Source organism: Budorcas taxicolor, chromosome 1 (genome assembly GCF_023091745.1).
Source record: "Budorcas taxicolor isolate Tak-1 chromosome 1, Takin1.1, whole genome shotgun sequence".
NCBI classification, from domain to species: domain Eukaryota; kingdom Metazoa; phylum Chordata; class Mammalia; order Artiodactyla; family Bovidae; genus Budorcas; species Budorcas taxicolor.
Genome location: NC_068910.1, coordinates 24672539 through 24693831, shown reverse-complemented (window position 1 = coordinate 24693831; position 21293 = coordinate 24672539). Strand labels below are relative to the sequence as shown.

Sequence of the window (21293 nt, the reverse complement as noted above, 5' to 3'; positions counted from 1 at the left end):
TTCCTTAACCAGTGATTGAACTGAGGGAGGCCCTTGGCAGCGAGAGCTTGGTGTCCTAAGCATTGGACCACCAGGGAATTTCCTGTGTGTATTTTTAAAAGGAATAGCAGTCTGTTTTTGGACTGATCTCAGCTCTTTCTTCACTTGCTTCGATGGTGGCCCACTCTAGTGATAATCTCCATCTTTTATTAAGTGCTTTCTCTTCTCCAAGTACTGTCTGAATCTCATTTAATCCTTACAAGTCTTGTATTAGAGCGACTGTTACATCAGTGCTCTGTTTTCATAAATGAGAAAAGTGAGGTTCAGAGGTTAAGCAAGGCACTTGGGTTCACCAGCTAATAAAGAGTAGAACCAGGATTCACTCTTCATTCCCAAACCTGTCTGTCTCAACCACCAAGATTTACTCCACTCTTCTTTCAGTTTCTCTCTTTAATGAGACATTGAAAACTAAGCATTTATAACAGTGCCTACCATATAGTCTTTTAATAATTATGTACAGTTTAAACTTTTGAAATTGATCTTATGATAGTATAATTTCTATACTATAAAATGTCTCCATTTAGATATACTCTTCTGTAAGTTTTGATAAATGTGTAAACCCGTGTTATCACTAACACAATTGAGATATACTGCATTGGAATCCCCCCCGCTGCCAAAGTTTCCTCTTGATTCCCCCTTTTAAAAAAGTTTTTGTCTTGATATCAGTGTTGACTCTCAGGAAGTCATAAAAAATAGTTCAGACTTCTTGCTTTATCCTTCACCCTGCCTCTTCCAGTGGTAACATTCTTATATAGCTATATAATACAGTTGCAAAGCCAGGAAATTATAAGTATACTGTATGGATTTTATTCCCTGTGTGTTAATCTCTTCCTGTTCTCACTCCAGGTAACTGCTGAACTGTTTTGTGTCATTGTAGATAGGCCTTCTGTGAAGCTTTATATATAAATGGCATCAGACAATATGTTGTCTTTTGTGTCTGGCTTCTTTTGCTCAGCATAATGTATTTGAGATTCATCAATATTAGTGATTTGTATCTTTTCATTGTTGTATAGCGTCCTGTTGTTTGAATATAATACAGTTCCCTTATCCATTCAATACTGATAATTGTTTGGATTGTTCCAATTAGGGGCTACTATATAATGAATAAAGTTGCTGTGATGATTCATCTATAAGTTTTGTGTTTATATGTATGTACTTGTTTTCACTTCTCTTGCATAAGTAACAGTGGAATAGGGTCATTTCATTAGTGAAGATTAGTTTATAAGATACTGTCAAATTGTTTTCCCATTTTAGACACCCACTAGTGTATATAGGAGTTCCTGTTGCTTCACGGTCTTGCTAAAACCTAATACTGATTTTGCCATTCTGGCAGGTATGTAGTAGGATCTCACTATGACTTTAATTTGCCTTTCTCTAATAATTAGTGATATTGAATATCTTTTCATATGCTTAATGCACAATTGTATATATTTTATAAACTATATATTCAGACCATTTTGGGGTGGTAGGAAATGTGTGTGTGTGTATGTCTTCTTACCTAATAAATATTTGATGAATAATTGAATGACCTGAGATAGAGCTATGTATTTTTCTTTTGGCTACTCGAAATCTTAGGTGTACTACAACTCAAATAAAGTAGTTCAAATTGAATTTCATTAGCCTATTCTAAAATGATCACCTATAGTAGGAAATCTGGTTTAGAATATGATACTAAAATAAAGATCAGTAATTCCTCTCCTAGGCGTCATAGCATCTTCTTGACCATCAAAACTTTCATCCTCACAACTTGTTCTTTTTGACGATGGGAAAATGATCTTCTGAAGACGTGAATTTTGTGGTTCACACGGATACTGCATTGTTTCTCTAATGCTAAAAATGCTCTTACCTAATTTTTATCTTGTCTAAAAACGGAAGGACAATCTTAGCCTTGTTATTTTTAGCTGTCACTGAAGCAGTTTTCTCCACTAAGAATAAGTGTTAGCTATAGTGATCTATAAGCCATCTGCTGATCATGTAGACTATAATTTGTGTTTATAATTTTTTTGAAAAGTTTGGTTACCTACTTCTTTCTGTGATACAATTTGTATTTTTTAAGCTTTTGTGTCGGTCTGTTATCTGTAGAGAATTAAAAAGAAATAAACACATAGACCAGCCCAGGTAACTATTGCTTAAGCAGCACCAATTTAAAAAAAATGTGTTTAGTGATTATAAATCAACACAGAATAGTAAGCTCTATATATCTCTTTCTGTCTCTATAATGAAGAGTGACGTCTCCTCTTTTATTTCCCAAACTCAAGTCCTTCTTTCTAAAGGAGACTGTTGTTAAAACTTTTTGGTGGTTCCTTCCATTAACACATGGTCTCTCGTTTTCTTTATTCTTCTCACATAAAAGGTCAGATACCGTTCCACGTATTTTCCTGCAGTTCCAACACATGAAGATCTAGCTTTTGTAGAGTAGTTATTATGCAGATCATAGTTTTACTTGGTTGATTCCTGATGGTTGTTTCCAGGGTTTTTTTGTGATTATTTTTATTTATTCACCGTTACAAAAATGTTTCAATACTGGAGATTTGGGCAGACTTTTGCAAGTATAGCCATAGAGTAAATTTATTGCAGTTGAATCCTTGGTCAAAGAGCATTTTTAAATTTGTCAGCTATTGCTAGACTGTCCTCTGTAAGATTTCAGCCATCCACTTTTCATCTAATAATGTTTGCAAGTGTCTACAATACATATTTTAAATGTAATAGCCTCTTTTGCATTCTTTGTTATTTGAGTCTCCTCGTATTATGTGAATTGGGATCCCCAAACTGATGCTGTTTCAGTGCTGTTTTATCTCTGTTACATTCCTGCTTGCTTTTCCCCCTGCATAGGAAAACCTAAACTTGAGTCTTCCCACTGACAGAGGGTAGCAGACTAGAATGGCTTCATGGGGCTTTCCTATACGTGGCTCTCAGGCTGCCCAGTCTCTAGGAAACCTGGTGTTTGATGCCTTCTGTTTTATATCTTTCCTGTAGGAGGAAAGCTGAACAAAGACCTGCGACATTTTCTCAATCAGAGGTTCCAGAAAGGGTCGCCTGATCATGAGCTCCAGCAGACCATAAGAGATAACCTTTACCGCCATGCTGTGCCTTGTAAGTAGCCAGTTTTGGACATCTTACTGCTAGTGGGTGTGTGAAAAGCTGAGGGAAGACAGACGATAGCTGGTTCTGGAATACTTGGCAGTTTGTTCATTTAGTGACTCCCTAAGTGCAGGAAGTCCAAATTGACAACAAGGGACTGGCAATCCAGTGGTTAAGACTCCACACTTCCAATGTAGGGGGCATGAGTTCTATCCCTAGTTAAGACACTAAGACCCCACATACTGCAAGGGGAGGCCAAAAAATGGTGAAACAATTTAAAAACAAGCAAAAAAATGGACAGTGAGACAGAGTACTAAACCAGATGAATGACTTGGTTTTTCAAGTTCTGGCTTGAATATGCCAGGCAAATTATTTATCCTTTGTAAGGTCATGTTTTCACAGCAGTGAAAAGCACATCTCACTCCTACTACCTTCACAGAACTGTTAGAAAGTCAAAGGAGTGACATTTGTCAATGTGTCTGTATGGTATGGGCATGGTGTAAGCCTCATAAATGTTAACCATTTTTGTTATGAGTGGAGAGGACCAGGCCAGAGGCCTTCAAACTGACCTCTGGTGGCCCTCAACAAAGGGAATGCCTCAGTGAATATTCTCTTCCTCCCCACCTTAATGAGATTCATAAATCATGATTTCATGTATGATTTCTTTTGAAGAAAGCCTGCGATTCCACAGATTAAAACCCCCAAATTTCCAAACCTATTAGATAAGACCAAATCTGAGAAAGCAAGATAATGGAATATAGGGACTATGACATTGGGAATTTTGTGGTTAAGGGAAAGAAGGAAGGGAGGAGGGAATCAGCCTATCAGATCATGAGGTATTACCATGCTCTATCAGACTACATTCTCATCCAGCTCATTATGAGATGAGAATCCTGGGAAGACGTGTGATTATTTACATTCATTCAAAATAGGAAGGAAAAAACGAAGAAAAGAAGATGAAAGAATGATTTTTATTTTATTACTTGGGAGTTTTCTTTTTTCTCTCAATTATCCAGTCATTCAAAATTTTATAATTAAAAAAAAATTTTTTTAATCACCTAAAGAAAGGAGGACAAATTTGAAGTTCAAGGTACTCTGCTGATTGCTCTAATTTGTTTGCTATGGATGGTAATATTTTTCCAGTGATGTGCTAGAGTGCTAGTGTTTCCTCATACTACTGCAAAATGATGAACAGAATTGATTTCAGGCATGCCATGGTTCTGCAAGGACTTAGACTGAAAGCGTAGCTGGGGACCTTTAGCGATCAGATTTTAGAACAGACCCTGCCTTCCATTTCACCTATTCATAAAGCCAAGACTCCAAGAGTAAGACTGAGTTGACTGCAAGTGACATGGGTCAGTGCCCCAAAGTTGCCTCTTTCTGCTGAGTGGAAGAGCCAGATTTATTTATTTATTTATTTTCAGAGCTGCATTTGACAGAGAAAATACGGTCATGCATTGATGTGAATCCCTGGCCCCCAGTTCTTTTAATTTTGCATTATTAGTATTGAAAGCCATAATCCTAAAATATCCTAACTGTTCCTTACACTTGGATTAATAATAATAATGATGATAATACCTATGGTTACTCACATGCATGGGCAGGGATTGCCTTTCTATTTTTATATAAATAAAGAAAGAAAACAAGACACAAAGGTAAGCCAATTAAAGCAAGGCCAAAGGTGACTAGGGTTTCAAGTCATTGTCCTACCTCTGATATACTGTCCCATGTTACACTTAGAATAGCAGCCCTTTGAGGTCGAGGTTTCCAGTACCCATTTTCCAGATGAGGAAACACAGTCACAGAGCGATCAAGTAACTGTTTCATGGCAGATCCAGGGCTTTGGGACTTGTAAGCCATCCAGGGCTATTTCTGTAGCTCAACCGTTGCTGCCCCCGAAGTTCTAGTAAGCAGGTTGGATGCAATTTTGCATAATTCAGTAATTGCAGAATCATGATTGTTCTCTGTGTAATTTTTCCCCTACTCAGATTCCAATTTAAGAAATGGGGAATGAAGCAAATGAGCACACCATTTCTTGACGCATCTGTGGTGTTACTATGGTTACATTTTGGCAAGCTTTTCCATTTATTTTTTCCCAGTGATTTATTGGACCTGACTGTGAGCTAAATGGCTTGATTTTAAGCTTATCACTCTGTAGGAATTGGGGCAAAAGTGACCTCAGCCTTTTAAAAAACAGTGGAAAATAATATTTTGTCTTTGCTTATATAGAGCCATTGGTATTGATGTTTCATGTCCATGAAACCAATAAATCAGAAATTAGAATGTGGAGAGAGTTTTTTTTTTTCTTACTAAAGAGAAAACAGGTAACATTTCATTTTGTATTTCCTGCATAAAACAGGAAGGAAACTCGGAAGAGGTCTGTTTCTGAATCTGGCACAGTGTGTGTGCCTTTGAACAGGGGTCACATGGGATTTGGTTATGGGCTTAGATGACTGGGGCCACATTTGTGTTTATTTTGGTTCTTTGGCTCATGTGACTGATAGAGCAGAACTCAGTACCAAGCTGTTGTGCTCATGGATGAGGAAGCCCTTGATTGAGTCACGGATCTTCCCAGTGATGTTGTAACTGTGCCACCGGGAAATGAACTGCAATCTATATTTTCCAGAACTTCCTGCTGCCGATATTTCAGTAACATTGGTCTTTTGAGAAGGGATGATCTCATGAACAGGTGCTTGCGAGCTGGGGTAGACTTCCTTTTCTGTACATTTTAGGAGGCTCACATGTCACTAGAAATGAACAGATAAGGCTGTTTGTTCTCAAGTTTGTTTTAGGGTCATCATAGTGTAGTAGAACCTTCTGGGCACCATGATGGGTTTTGCCATTCAGAATTCCATTTTATCCTCGTTTTTTGGCAGACAGTATAGGTTTTGCATCCATATTTTCAGGTAAAAAAAGTGAAGTAACAAATGTAGTTTCCTCAAAATCATACCAGTTCTAATGCCACATTACTCACTTCTCATCCACTGCTATTTTTAAAAGTGGCTTTATTGAAATATAATTCATATATCATATAATTCACCCAGTTAAATTGTTCATTTAGTGCTATTTTTTGCTATAGTCATTATTATTTTCTACTCCTCTTTTGTTTTGATTCAAAAACATTTATTATTTCCATAGTATGAAAAGGGTCATCATAGATAAAATTTAATTATATTATTATTGAAAATTACTCATTTCAGTTCAGTTTCTCAGTTGTGTGTGACTCTTTACAACCCCATAGACTGCAATACTCCAGGCTTTCCTGTCCATCACCAACTCCTGGAGCTTTCTTAAACTCATGTCCATCGAGTTGATAATGCCATCCAACCATCTCATCCTCTGTCATCACCTTCTCCTCCTGCCTTCAATCTTTCCCAGCATCACAGGCTTTTCTAATGAGTCAGTTCTTGACATCAGGTGGCTAAAGTATTGGAGCTTCAGCTTCAGCATCAGTCCTTCCAATGAGTATTCGGGATTGATTTCCTATAGGATTGACTGGTTTGATCTCCTTGCAGTCCAACAGACTCTCAAGAGTCTTTAACACCACAGTTCAAAAGCATCAGTTCTTCAGCGCTCAGCTTTCTTTATGGTCCAACTCTCTCATGGATACATGACTATTGGCAAACCCATAGTTTTGATTAGATGGACCTTTGTTGGCAAAGTAATATCTCTGCTTTTTAATATGCTTTCTAGGTTTGTCATAGCTTTTCTTCCAAGGAGTAAGTGTCTTTTAATTTCATGGCTGCAGTCACCATCAGCAATGATTTTGTTGCAGGAAGGGGGGACACTTCCAGTTACCAAAAGTCTAACACTCAGAAATGAATTGTCCAAGGAGACACATATGCTGACAAAGCAGGAGAGTTTATTGGGAAGGGGCACCTGGGCGGAGTGCCGTAGGGTAAGGAACCCAGGAGAACTGCTCTGCCTTGTGGCTTGTAGTTTCCAGTTTTATGGTGAAGGGATTATTTTCTGAGTTGTTTTTGGCCAATCATTGTGACTCACAGTCCGTCCTGGTGGTGCATACATTGATCAGCCAAGATGGATGCTAACTAGAAAGATTCTGGGAGGTGGTTGGACATGTGATGTCACCTTTTGAACTTTCCTGAACTCTTCTGGTTGGTGCTGGCTTATTAGTTCTGTGTTCCTTACCAGGACCTCCTATTGTAAAACAGATGGTTAGTATTTTGCCTGGCCAGGTCATACCTGAATGGTCTAGTGGTTTTCTGTACTTTCTTCAATTTAAGTCTGAATTTTGCAATAAGGAGTTCATGATCTGAGCCACAGTCAGCTCCCAGTCTTGTTTTTGCTGACTGTATAGAGCTTCTCTATCTTTGGCTGCAAAGAATGTAATCGGTCTGGTTTTAGTGTTGACCATCTGGTGATGTCCATGTGTAGAGTCTTCTCTTGTGTTGTTGGAACAGGGTGTTTGCTATGACCAGTGCGTTCTCTTGGCAGAACTCTGTTAGCCTTTGCCCTGCTTCATTCTGTCTTCCAAGGCCAGACTTGCCTGTTACAGCAGGTATTTCTTGACTTCCTACTTTTGCATTCCAGTCCCCTATGAGGAAAGGACATCTTTTTTGGGTGTTAGCTCTAGAAGGTCTTGTAGGTCATTATAGAACTGTTCAACTTCAGCTTTGTCAGCATTAGTGGTTGGGGCGTAGACTTGAATTGCGGTGATACTGAATGGCTTGCCTTGGAAACAAACAGAGATCATTCTGTCATTTTTCAGATTGCTCCCAAGCACTGTATTTCAGACTCTTGTTGAGTATAAGGGCTACTCCATTTGTTCTAAGGGATTCTTGCCCACAGTAGTAGATATAATGGTCATCTGAATTAAATTCACCCATTCTGGTCCATTTTAGTTCACTGATTCCTAAAATGTCGAGGTTCACTCTTGAAATGTCCTGTTGAACACTTTCAACTTACCTTGATTCATGGACCTAACATCCCAGGTTTCTATGCAATGTTGTTCTTTACAGTGTTGGGCTTTATTTCCATCACCAATCACATCACAACTGGGCATTGTTTTCACTTTGGTTCTGTTTCTTCATTCTTTCTGGAGTTATTTCTCCACTCTTCTCCAGTAGCGTATTGGGCACCTACCGACCTGGGGAGTTCATCTTTCAATGTCATATCTTTTTGCCTTTTCATACTGAAAATTACTACTACCACCACCACCCCCAAAATTACTGCAGAAAAAGGGATAACTAATGAGTCAGAAGCCTTGGTGTAAAATCTGAGGGCTGTTCTATAACTGGTCAGCTTGGTCAGATAGCCTCTCTGAGTCTCTCTCTATATATATTTTTTAAAAATCGGAGCTGGAAATATCTATCTCCAGCATTGTCTTACCAAATGCTGATGGCAGCCCCAAGAGATGGATACACTGGAGGAGACAGAGACTCAGAGAGGTTTATAGGTTGCTTCAAATCACACAGTTAGCAAAGAGCATGGTCAGGATTTAACCAATTCTCTAACTCCTGTACTAATCACACAGTAATGTGATTAGAGAAACCTGTTTGCAGTTCAGGAAGCAACCATTAGAACCAGACATGGAACAATGAACTGGTTCAAAATTGGGAAAGGAGTATGTCAAGGCTGTGTATTGTCACCCTGTTTATTTAACTTATATGCAGAGTACATCATGTGAATGCTAGGCTGAATGAAGCACAAACTGGAATCCAGATTGCAGGGAGAAATATAAAGTAAACCCCAATACGCAGATAACACCACCCTTATGGCTGGAAAGTGAAGAGGAACTAACTAAAGAGCCTTTGAGGATGGTGAAATAAGAGAGTGGAAAAGCTGGCTTAAAACTCAACAATCAAAAAACTAAGGTCATGGCATCCGGTCCTACCACTTCATCACTTCATGGCAAATAGGTGGGGAAACAATGACAGACTGTTATTTTCTTGGGCTCCAAAAGCACTGCAGATAGTGAGTGCAGCCATGAAATTAAAAGACGCTTGCTCCTTGGAAGAAAAGCTATGACAAACTGGAACAGCATATTAAAAAGCAAAGGCATTACTTTACCAACAAATGTTTGTCTAGTCAACGCTTTGGTTTTTTTAATAGTCATGTATGGATGTGAGAATTGGACCATAAAGAAAGCTGAGTGCTGAAGAATTGATGCTTTCGAACTGTGGTGTTGGAGAAGACTCTTGAGAGTCTGTTGGACTGCAAGGAGATCAAACCAGTCAATCCTAAAGGAAATCAACCCCGAATATTCATTATAAGGACTGATCTGAAGCTGAAACTCCAATACTTTGGCCACCTGATGCAAAAAGCTGACTCATTAGGAAAGACCCTGATGCTGGGAAAGATTGAGGCCGGAGGAGAAGAGAATGACAGAGGACCTGATGGTTGGATGGAATCTCTGATTCAATGGACATGAGTTTGAGCAAGCTCCTAGAGATGGCGGTGAACAGGAAAGCCTGGCCTGCTGCATGCAGTCTATGGGGTTGCAAAGAGTCAGACACGACTGAGAGACTAAACAACAAAAATGTGATTAGAGCAGTATACCATGGACCACTGAGACTGAAAGAAGAAAGAAAGAAAAACCTCATTGTTGAATTACAAATGTTTAAAATCATAGAGTTTTATGTCTTGGGGGTGGGAAGCTAGGTAAGTCATCGTATCTAAGAAATAAGCATCTTCTCTCTGATTTTCATGTATTTCACTGATGTGTGTAGTATTGAATTTTAATAACTGCTTAATGATTATTCAGCTTTTAAAAAATCACAGTAGGAACCTTTTGAGATATATCAGTAGTCTACTCATGGAAAACCACCTTAAGATAAATGGATCTTTTAAAAAAGATTTTTTAAAATTTTCAGCTGCCCTGGGTCTTCCTTGCTGCATGAGCTTTTCTCTAGTTGCAGTGAATGGGGGCTATTCTGTAGTTGCAATGAGCAGGCTTCAGTGGTTATATCTCAGTAATTGCGGTTCCTGGGCTCTAGGGTACAGGCTCAATGGTTGTGGTGCCTGGGCTTAGTTGCTCCTCAGCATGTGGGATCTTCCTGAACCAGGAATCCAATCTGCAGGCAGATTCTTTACCACTGAGCTACAGGGGGAGCCCCAATAAGTGGATTTCAAATGCATGGAAACATCATCAGTGTTGCTGACTTCTATTATTCCTCAGAATCATCTGGATAATATTTCTGTCTCCTGCCCCTCAAATCCTGCTTACATTCCCAGTATCCTTCCCCTGAATTCTTTAGTCATACAAACTTTGTCCATTTCTCAAATATGCCTGATATCTTCTTATAACTGGATATCAATTATTGTCTCTTTTCTCTCCATCTTTCCATCTAACCAGTTCATAAGCTTCCTGTAAGCTTTAGTCGAGATGCCACTACCTCCAGGAAGGTCTCCGTTGATTGGACCCATTGCCTTCCTCACTGCTTCCACAGCCCCGCCACCCCATTTGACCACATACCCTGCCTGCTGTATATCTGTCTGTTCTTTTAGAATCCTACTCTTGTGAGGCCAGCGACTGATCTACCTCAGTGATCAGCCCACACCTGGCTGGCTGAGTGCCTGGACCATGGGATAAACATCTATTGATTGAAAGAACTGATGAAGAAATGGATAGAGACCCTCTTTGTTTTTCTTGTTTTATTATTTGTTTTCTTCATTACTTAACATTTGGGGGAATCAGCAGAGCTACTCTTGCCATAAAGCACTCAGAATAAAGGGCAGCTCAGCAGCTTGAGCTCCGAGTTGGCTGATGAAGACTCCCCTGATTACGTGACTGAGAATCTAAACCCAGAAAGTCCAGTCTCCCAGTGAGTTTGGAGCTGGAGTGCCCATTCACAGCTCCTCCTAATTACAGTCTAGATATCACCGCACCTCCTGCACTGATAGCCATTCTGCTTTATGACTTCTTGTCTTAGCTGATGTGACAACATCTGAGATTCTTGCTTTGGAACGGCTGCTTTGCCCGTGAAGATAAATGCATTACCTGACAGGGCTTGTCATTTACTCTACTGCTGCTGTCAAAACGAGATACAACTCATCTAGGAGTCTCAGGGCTCTGGAATGCCGAAGTCCACCCCTCCTGTTCCTTCTCCCTTCTCTGGGCACAATAGTGATTGAACACATCTTTCTTTTCAAGCAGAGGTCATTTGAAAGAGGAAAGGATAAGTCAGTTTTTTTCTGTAGCTTAACATGTTGATCAAGCCTCTCCTTGATACTGAGATCATTGCAACCTGTAAGAGGCATTGGTCATTGACTTAAAGGAGTTTACAAAGGAATTAAACATGTTTGATCTCTAAGATTATTTAAATCTAATGTGGTAAACATAGGTGATCCTGCTTTTTGTTTGTAGAGGTGGTGGATTTTAATGGACATGTTTGTTAGCATCTGCTAACCAACAGTTGATGTTTTTATTATTTTGAATGTGACTGTGAAGTCAGGGGAGAAGGAAATGGCAACTCACTCAAGTACTCTTGACTGGAAAATCCCACGGACCGAGGAATCTGGTAGGCTACAGTCCGTGGGGTCCCGAAGAGTCATTTAAGAGAATGAAATACAATATATGTTTAAAGAAATCTTGTATCAAATGTGTTTTATAAAACTATGTACAAATAAAATTTCTAGCTTCTCTAATGGATAATGAGCACTTATGATGAGATCCAAGTAAGAACACTTCACCAGTTATGCTGTGTTAAGTTACCCAAGTCCCTATGAAGTGAGCTACCCACAGTTTAAACAATAAGAAAATGTCACTTTTGTTAGTTTCAGTCATGATAAGAATAAAGTAGACTTATGAGCTGCTTGGCCTATTGCCTATTGCATTTAAAATTTAACCAGTTATACATCTCTATTTTGGGAAAATACACTGTAATGTATTTAGGGATATAGGGCTATGGCTACAAAAGATTAGAAATGGTTAAAATTTTGTACTATTCTTACTCTTACAAATTTCTATAAATATGAAATTATTCCCAAATAAAAGTATTTTAAAAACAGTTCAGTTCAGTCACTCAGTTGTGTCTGACTCTTTGTGACCCCATAGACTGCAGCACACCAGGCTTTCCTGTCCATCACCAACTCCTGGGGCCTACCCAAACTCATGTCCATTGTGTCGGTGATGCCATCAGCCGTCTCATCTTTTGTCATCCCCTTCTCCTCCCACCTTCCATCTTTCCCAGCATCAGGGTCTTTTCGGTTCTTCGCATCAGGTGGCCAAAGTATTGGAGCTTCAGCTTCAGCATCAGTCCTTCCAGTGAATATTCAGGGCTGATTTCCTTTAGGATGGATTGGTTGGATCTCCTTGCAGTCAAAGGGACTGTCAAGAGTCTTCTCCAACACTACAGTTCAAAAGCATCAGTTCTTTGGTGCTTAGCTGTCTTATGGTCCAACTCTCGCATCCATACATGGCCACTGGAAAAACCATAGCTTTGACTAGACGGACCTTTGTTGGCAAGGTAATGTCTCTGTTTTTTAATATGCTGTCTAGGTTTGTCACAGCTTTTCTTCCAAGGAGCAAGTATCATGGTTTCATGGTTGCAGTCACCATCTGCAGTGATTTTGGAGCCCCCAAAATAAAATCTCTCACTGTTTCCATTGTTTCCCCATCTATTTACCCATACCATAAATTTTTTTAAAAAAACAACCAATGTAGTTTCTGGAAAAGGGGATTATATATTAGTGTTATATTTTTGTTTTTCCAGATTATTAATATTAATGTTTTTAACCTAACATTGTGATTTTGTTAGTACTTTGATAGATCTTATTTATTAACCTATAGTGGGACTAGCCTGAGACATTGTGCATATATTAAACCCCCAACACTTACAGAATACCAAATACATGCTAAGTGTTGTAGTTTTAGGTCCTCATTTAACCTTTGCGGAAAAACTGTGGGGATAAAGTAATTGTTATTGTTCTCATTTACAGATGAGGAAACTGAGCCTTGGTAAGGTTAATACTTTGTCTTAAAATTGTGGAATCGAACTGGAACCGAGGCACTCAACACGGATGCTAATGCTGCCTCTAGTAGCCACCACATTTTCTTAGCTCAGACTGTGTGTATGGATATATATACACAGAGTCAATATATTTAGGAAATAAGTTAGGAAAATTCTTTTAAATGGGTCCTAAGTATCTGCTAATGGCATTCTAGATGACTATGAGTATAATAATCATCATTAGAATTATTACCGTATATTGAGTGCTTGCCAGGTGCTAGGTTTTGTCTTATATTTGTGTAATAACTCATTTAATCCTCACAGTAGCCTTGTATGTGTATGTTATTACTCTCCACATTCAGGGAAACTGAGGAACAAAGTGATTGAATACCTTGCTGAAGATGTCACGGTGAAGGTAGAACTGTGTTGTCTTGTTCTGAAAGTTTGCTTCTTAGCCAGTGGCTCATATTGCCTGCTATTTATAACTCTGGAGAATATTAGGAAAAAAAAAGGAAAATAATCCGTAATTCAACATACTCCTTCTTTTTTGGAGAACAGAGCAACTATTTTTTCATACTCTTTTTTTGCTGGGGGAATGGGGGTATTAGGTCCATGACCAGGGATTGAATCTCAGCCCACAGCAGTGAAAATGTGGAGTCCTAATCACTGAACTGACAGAATATTCCCTGCTTTTCAAGATAATATGTCTTAGTCTTAGATTCTATCAAAGCTACCACAGTATACAATTCCAGGGGGCACTATTCAGTTTATAATCTATGTGAATGGTGCCCTGGGTTGTGGGCAGCACCCTGACTGCCTGGCTTTATGTTGTGGCTGAGTTCCAGTAGCCGATACTCAGCTAGCCTGAAAGAAAACCCATTGCCATTCAGTTGGGATGCATGTGTCTCAATCATGGTAAAACGGTACCTTACCCCTGTGAGGGTAATACCCACCACATACTTGAACACCAGAAGCCTAAGCCAGTCCAATTACATGATCTCTCCATCCTTAATTCTGCCAATTAAAGGTTTGAGACAGTACTGGAATTGAATCTTTTAGGTTAGAAGCTGATATTTCTTTTATTTATCCTGCCTTCAGTCATTTGCTCTAACTATTCACACAGCCAGTCTCCATTTATTTCATGTATCTGTCTATTCAGCAAGCATGTATTGAATACTACGCTCAACATTTAGGGGGGAAACTGGTTACCTTTCCTGCTTTCAGGGAGTTTATAGTATAGTGGGCAACCACTATAACAAACAAGAGACAGCTGTAAGAGAGAGAAGTAAATCCCATGGTAGAGTAAGCCCAGGACTACATGACATACAGGGACAGACACCAAGCTCAGTCTTGAGACCAATGAATCAGTGTGACCAGGAAGTGAAATAAATCCCCGAAGAGAAGACAAAAGGAAAAGCAGTGCAATATCTTTCCTAGGAAGAATCAGGAAATATCTACTCATGTAACCATGGGCAAATGACTAAAATCTGTAGGCTTAATTCCTCTTTAAAAAGGAGTATGTTCATTAGGGGTATAATTGACTCATTAAGCATCTTAATATCCCAGGCCCAGTCTCAAGATAATGTAGTCCTTTGTACAGTGCTCTCTCTTAGGTCCCTTCAAGAATAGACTGCTTAGAGTTTTGTATCTTACAACAACTAAAACCAGTGCCACAGTAAAAGATAGGATGCGATTTTAATGCTTGCATTTACTTAATCCTTTTAGCATACACATAACAATGCAGTATAATAGGGCAGTTCACTAGCTGCAAGATGTATAAAACATTAACTCAAGGTATACTAAACACAGTATATTCTAGTAATAGACTCCAAGTCCAAATACATTTCTTTTAGTGTATCTTTGTAACTGTAGACATAACTTTATTTGATGATAACAAAAGTCTAATTTTCAGGCTCTTTTTGAATAGTAGACATGGATTAAAGATCTTGCCCCTTTGCCTGCTTGGCATCTCAGTAGATATAGGATGCTATGAGATGAGATAGGGGCGTCCCTGATAACTCAGTTGGTAAAGAATCCACCTGCAATGCAGGAGACTCTGGTTTGATTCTTGGGTCGGGAAGATCCACTGGAGAAGGGATAGACCACCCACTCCAGTATTCTTGGGCTTCCCTTGTGGTTCAGCTGGTAAAGAATCCACCTGCAATGTGGGAAACCTGGGTTTGATCCATGGGTTGGGAAGATCTCCCAGAGAAGGGAAAGGCTACCCATTCCAGTATTCTGGCCTGAAGAATTCCAAGGACTGCATAGTCCATGGAATCACAAAGAGTAGGACACAACTGAGCGATTTTCTAAAACAGCTTGAACATCTGGAAGTTCACGGTTCACATATTGCTGAAGCCTGGGTTGGAAAATTTTGAGCATTACTTTACTAGCATGTGAGATGAGTGCAATTTTGCGGTAGTTTGAGCATTCTTTGGCATTGCCTTTCTTTGGGATTGGAATGAAAACGGACCTTTTCCAGTCCTGTGGCCACTGCTGAGTTTTCCAAATTCACTGGCATATTGAGTTCAGCACTTTCACAGCATCATCTTTCCGGATTTGAAACAGCTCAACTGGAATTCCATCACCTCCACTAGCTTTGTTTGTAATGATACTTTCTAAGGCCCACTTGACTTCACATTCCAGGATGTCTGGTTCTAGGTGAGTGATCATACCATCGTGATTATCTGGGTCATGAAGATCTCTTTTGTACAGTTCTTATGTGTATTCTTGCCACCTCTTCTTAATATCTTCCGCTTGTTAGGTCCCTACCATTTCTGTCCTTTATCAAGCCCATCTTTGCGTGAAATATTCCCTTGATATCTCTAATTTTCTTGAAGAGATCTCTAGTCTTTCCCATTCTGCTTTTTCCCTCTATTTCTTTGCATTGATCGCTGAGGAAGGCTTTCTTATCTCTCCTTGCTATTCTTTGGAGCTCTGCATTCAGATGCTTATATCTTTCCTTTTCTCCTTTGCTTTTCGCCTCTCTTCTTTTCACAGCTATTTGTAAGGCCTCCCCAGACAGCCATTTTGCTTTTTTTGCATTTCTTTTCCATGGGGATGGTCTTGATCCCTGTCTCCTGTACAATGTCCCAAACCTCCGTCCATAGTTCATCAGGCACTCTATCTATCAGATCTAGTCCCTTAAATCTATTTCTCACTTCCACTGTATAATCTTAAGGGATTTGATTTAGGTCATACCTGAATAGTCTAGTGGTTTTCCCCACTTTCTTCAATTTAAGTCTGAATTTGGCAATAAGGAGTTCATGATCTGAGCCACAGTCAGCTCCCGGTCTTGTTTTTGCTGACTGTATTGAGCTTCTCCATCTTTGGCTGCAAAGAATATGATTGATCTGAATCAGATGAACCAGAGGTCAAATTGCCAACATCCACTGGATCATGGAAAAAGCAAGAGAGTTCCAGAAAAACATCTATTTCTGCTTTATTGACTATGCCAAAGCCTTTGACTGTGTGGATCACAATGCTGCTGCTGCTGCTAATTCTATGCGACCCCATAGACGGCAGCCCACCAGGCTCCCCCGTCCCTGGGATTCTCCAGGCAAGAACACTACAGTGGGTTGCCATTTCCTTCTCCAGTGCATGAAAGTGAAAACTGAAAGTGAATTTGCTGAGTCTTATCTGACTCTTAGCGACCCCATGGACTGCAGCCTACCAGGCTCCTCCGTCCATGGGACTGTCCAGGCAAGAGTACTGGAGTGGGGTGCCATTGCTTTCTCCGGTGGATCACAATAAACTGTGGGAAATTCTGAAAGAGATGGGAATACCAGACCACCTGACCTGCCTCTTGAGAAACCTATATGCAGGTTAGGAAGCAACAGTTAGAACTGGACATGAAACAACAGACTGGTTCCAAATAGGAAAAGGAGTACATCAAGGCTGTATATTGTCACCCTGCTTATTTAACTTATATGCAGAGTACATCATGAGAAACGCTGGGCTGGAAGAAACACAAGCTGGAATCAAGATTGCCAGGAAAAATATCAATAACCTCAGATATGCAGATGACACCACCCTTATGGCAGAAAGTGAAGAGGAACTAAAAAGCCTCTTGATGAAAGTGAAAGAGGAGAGTGAAAAAGTTGGCTTAAAGCTCAGCATTCAGAAAACGAAGATCATGGCATCTGGTCCCATCACTTCATGGGAAATAGATGGGGAAACAGTGGAAACATTGTCAGATTTTATTTTTCTGGGCTCCAAAATCACTGCAGATGGTAACTGCAGCCATGAAATTAAAAGGTGCTTACTCCTTGGAAGGAAAGTTGTGACCAACCTAGATAGCATATTGAAAAGCAGAGACATTACTTTACCAACAAAGGTCCATCTAGTCAAGGCTATGGTTTTTCCAGTGGTCATGTATGGATGTGACAGTTGGACTGTGAAGAAGGCTGAATGCCCAAGAATTGATGCTTTTGAACTGTGGTGTTGGAGAAGACTCTTGAGAGTCCCCTGGACTGCAAGGAGATCCAACCAGTTCATCCTAAAGGAGATCAGTCCTGGGTGTTCATTGGAAGGACTGATGTTGAAGCTGAAACTCCGATACTTTGACCACCTCATGTGAACAGTTAACTGATTAGAAAAGACCCTGATGCTGGGAGGAATTGAGGGCAGGAGGAGAGGAGACGACAGAGGATAGATGGCTGGATGGCATCACTGACTTGATGGACATGAGTTTGAGTGAACTCCGGGAGTTGGTGATGTACAGGGAGGCCTGATTTGCCGTGATTCAAGGTGTTGCAAAGAGTCGGACACGACTGAGTGACTGAACTGAACTGAACTGAGCGACTTTCACTTTCATGAGATATAATGACACTTTGGACTGAGACTTGGCTCTTTCAAATCAAGGTGCAGTGGGTTATTAATGGAAAAAGCCAAAGTAGGGTAAATAAGTGATCTGAACTATCTAAGCAAGCAAGACAGGCCCTACTGAGCCAAGGCTCAGCTTTCTCATTGTATTTCTAACACTTCTATCCTCAAAAGGAAAACGTTTTATTACTTGGACCATTTCGTCTGAGGTTGCCATGTTTCTAATTGGGTCTTCTCTCCTGACCTCCCTATTAGAAGTGAGACCATGCTATCTCTTAAGTGCTTTGCTTTGAAAACTGAGACAGAATTTGGTTATATTACCAATGAAGTCATTTTCAGGGTCAACAAGCTTAAAAGATTTATTAGTTTGGCTTTCTAGTTATAGTTGCTGTACATAAATAAACTTGATATTTTTCTCTTTTCCAGTTTCATAAGATCATTTTAAACAGATCTTACAGGATTGTCAGAAATTACAACTTAGGTATTTTTAGTTTTCCTCATCAGTTAAAATGATGAGGGATGCACACAAAAATGTTACCCAAATTGTACATAAAATATTCTCTAGATGAATAATATGACTTGGAAGTGAAACATCCTAGAAAACCATCAGATGAGCTCAAATTTGACCTAAGCTCTGATGGTTTGGTGCGTGACTATAAATAAGTCTGAGAATCTACATGTTTTTGCCCTAGTGAATAGAATTTTGTGACTAATACAGGTTCTGTTGAATTTCGAGTTTGCTGCTTAATGTGGTCCTCCCATATAGGTTGCCTGCTAGAAGGTAGGCATTCAACCAGGCATTCAACCTTCTTCATTACACTGGAATCAGACACTGCTTGCAAATCCACCATTGTCTGGGATACTTTAGAAGAATTTCTTACCTCTGACTGTAGATTAGATGATTTGCAGAAGCAAACTGTTAGATACAACTTAAAAAAATGATATCTTTAGGGAACATGGAGCAGTTGAAAAAAAATAACTTATTGATATAATACTTGCTGTTGTGTTCTGAATTCATGTTGTATACTTCAGGGGCCTGGCCTGCCTTGACCTGTCAGCCTTCTTTCTCCTTTCCTCTGTTGTTTCCTTCCTTCCATTGTCCTTCCCACCCTCTATTTCCTACCCCCTCTTTCTTTTCTTTCCTTCCACCACAAACTGTCTATTTCTTCCCCTTGTTCCAGACTCTGGCAGTAGAGCAGTCAGTAGCCGTTACTGGAGGTATGTGTACTTGGGCTCTAACAGAGACCCTAAAAAAAAGTTAAGGTAGAAAACAAATAAAACATCTGTAATAAATTATATAAATCTTAAGTTCATAGCTTGCTGAATTTTTATGCAGATTCACATTCATACCCCCACCCCCATGTCTATGTACCCATTACCCAGATCAATATGGAGAACACTGAGCATTCCAGCAGGTCCCTCATGTCCCCTCTCATGATTGTAACTTAAGTACCCTAGATTACTTTGTCTCTTCTTGAATTTCATATAAACAGAATCATGCAATGCGTATTATTTTGTTCTAACTTCTTTTTCATCCATATTGTTTGCATGTAACAATAGCCATAGTTTGGTTTTTCCTTGTTTTTGTGCTGAGTCTTGCATTATGTGACTATACCACCATCTTCATCCATTTTTCTGTTGATGTAAACTAGCTTCCAGTTTTAGCTTCCTTACTGCTGGGAACATTGTTATGTAAGGGGATGTATGGACTCGTTTCACACCTAGAATTGTTGGCATATGTGTAGGCATATGCAGGCATACGCAGTTCTCTGTAACAGAGATTGTCACATAGTTTCCAAAGTGATTGTACCGATTTGCACTAGTACTTTACATGAGTGAGAGTTCCAGTTGCTCCTCATCCTTACTGACATTTGCTATTGTCAGTCTTTTACATTTTTCATCCTTGTGGTAGATGTGCCATGGTTCTTCATTATCATTTGAATTTTCATTTTTTCTGATATGTAATGATATTAAGCACATTTTCAAATGTTTATTGTCTACTTGGGGACCTTCTTTTGTGAAATATAATTGAAATCCTTTCCCATTTTTCTTTTTAATTGGGTAGTTTGTTTTTTTCTTGCTGATTGGTAGAGAAAGCTGGGTTTTAAATCCTCACTCTGCTGGTTATTAGATGTACTTGGAAAGGTTGCCTCACCTTTTTGAGCTTCATCTATAGGATCGGGCCAGTAATACCTATTTTATAGGTTGTGGTGAGAGTGGCTTGAAGAATTGTGTGTTAATTTCTAGTAATATACATTACTATGCCTGTGTTTCCACGCACAGAAAAGGCATGGGTGTCTTATACCTGAACTGAAAAAAAATCTGTTCTGCTATCAGGTGAATAGCCTATTGAGATATTTTAAATACCTTTCTTTTTCTTTCCCAATATTCTCTTCTCTTTTTTATACTTATGTAACAAAAAGGAAGACAGTGCCCATGTCCATTATACACTATAGGCCAAAGTGACTTATCTCCTACAAACGAACACTAGAAGTTGTATCTGTTCTCCTAAGAATTCTGTGCTTGCAACTGGGACAAGTGAGAGCCAAGAGACTTTCTGAAAAGGAAAGAATAAGATAAAATGCAGATGTAGGACCCAATTAAAGAAATCTGCCTGCCCTGGGTAGTGGTGGGAAGCATGTCTTTTATTTCCTCTTTCTTCCTTGTCAGCCAGTTTCTTGAGACTTTGCTTTCTCATTTGGAAAATAGGAATAACAACATTTTCCTTAAAGGTTGAGTCAGGTGGCCTGGCACAATCTGGACCTCCTGTAAGCACTTCGCATCTGGAGAATGCTGGGATGGGTCATAGGCATAGTGACTGTGCGGGCCATGATGGGGATAGTGGTGAAGGTATTGAAGATACTGAAGGGATGACTTCTGTTAGCAGACTTGTTTACAGCCTACGTGAAAGGCTGTTTCGGGGCACACAATAGCAGTTTCAGGAAGTAGGTGGGAAGGCTAGAAAAGAGCAAAGAATCCTCTGTCCTGAGAGGAATTAGCGTAGGTTGCCCGTTTGTACACCAGATTTGTGTGTGTTGAAGATGACCTGGGCATCCCAAACCATATTACTGTGATAGATTATTTATTCCTAAAAATATCAAAATCATTATATCCTAATGGTATAGGCAGTTATTGAAACCCACCTTGAATACCTGTGTCAACATTGAGCAGAACCTTATTACAAGGGAGTGAAGTGAAGTCACTCAGTCGTGTCCGACTCTTTGCGACCCCGTGGACTGTAGCCCGCTCAGGCTCCTCTGTCCATGGGATTCTCCAGACAAGAATACTGGAGCGGGTTGCCATTTCCTTCTCCAAGGGAACTTCCTGGAAAATCAGTCCCCTTCAGTTTTCAGGATGCTGAAGAGGCACAGGGTTGTGACTGCTGAGTCAACATAAGCTTCGGTTGTGGATAGAACTGGTTTGATTCACCACCCCTCC

General features: G+C 39.7%; 1 protein-coding gene across 1 annotated transcript in view; it reads left to right on the top strand.

The window, feature by feature from the left end:
* Nucleotides 1–21293, top strand: part of MAGI1 (membrane associated guanylate kinase, WW and PDZ domain containing 1) — a 642797-nt gene that overhangs the window by 378514 nt on the left and 242990 nt on the right. Inside the window, exon 2 of the mRNA XM_052636253.1 lies at nt 3016–3132. Coding sequence (XP_052492213.1) covers nt 3016–3132 — 117 coding nt within the window. The remainder of the gene's footprint in view (nt 1–3015; nt 3133–21293) is intronic.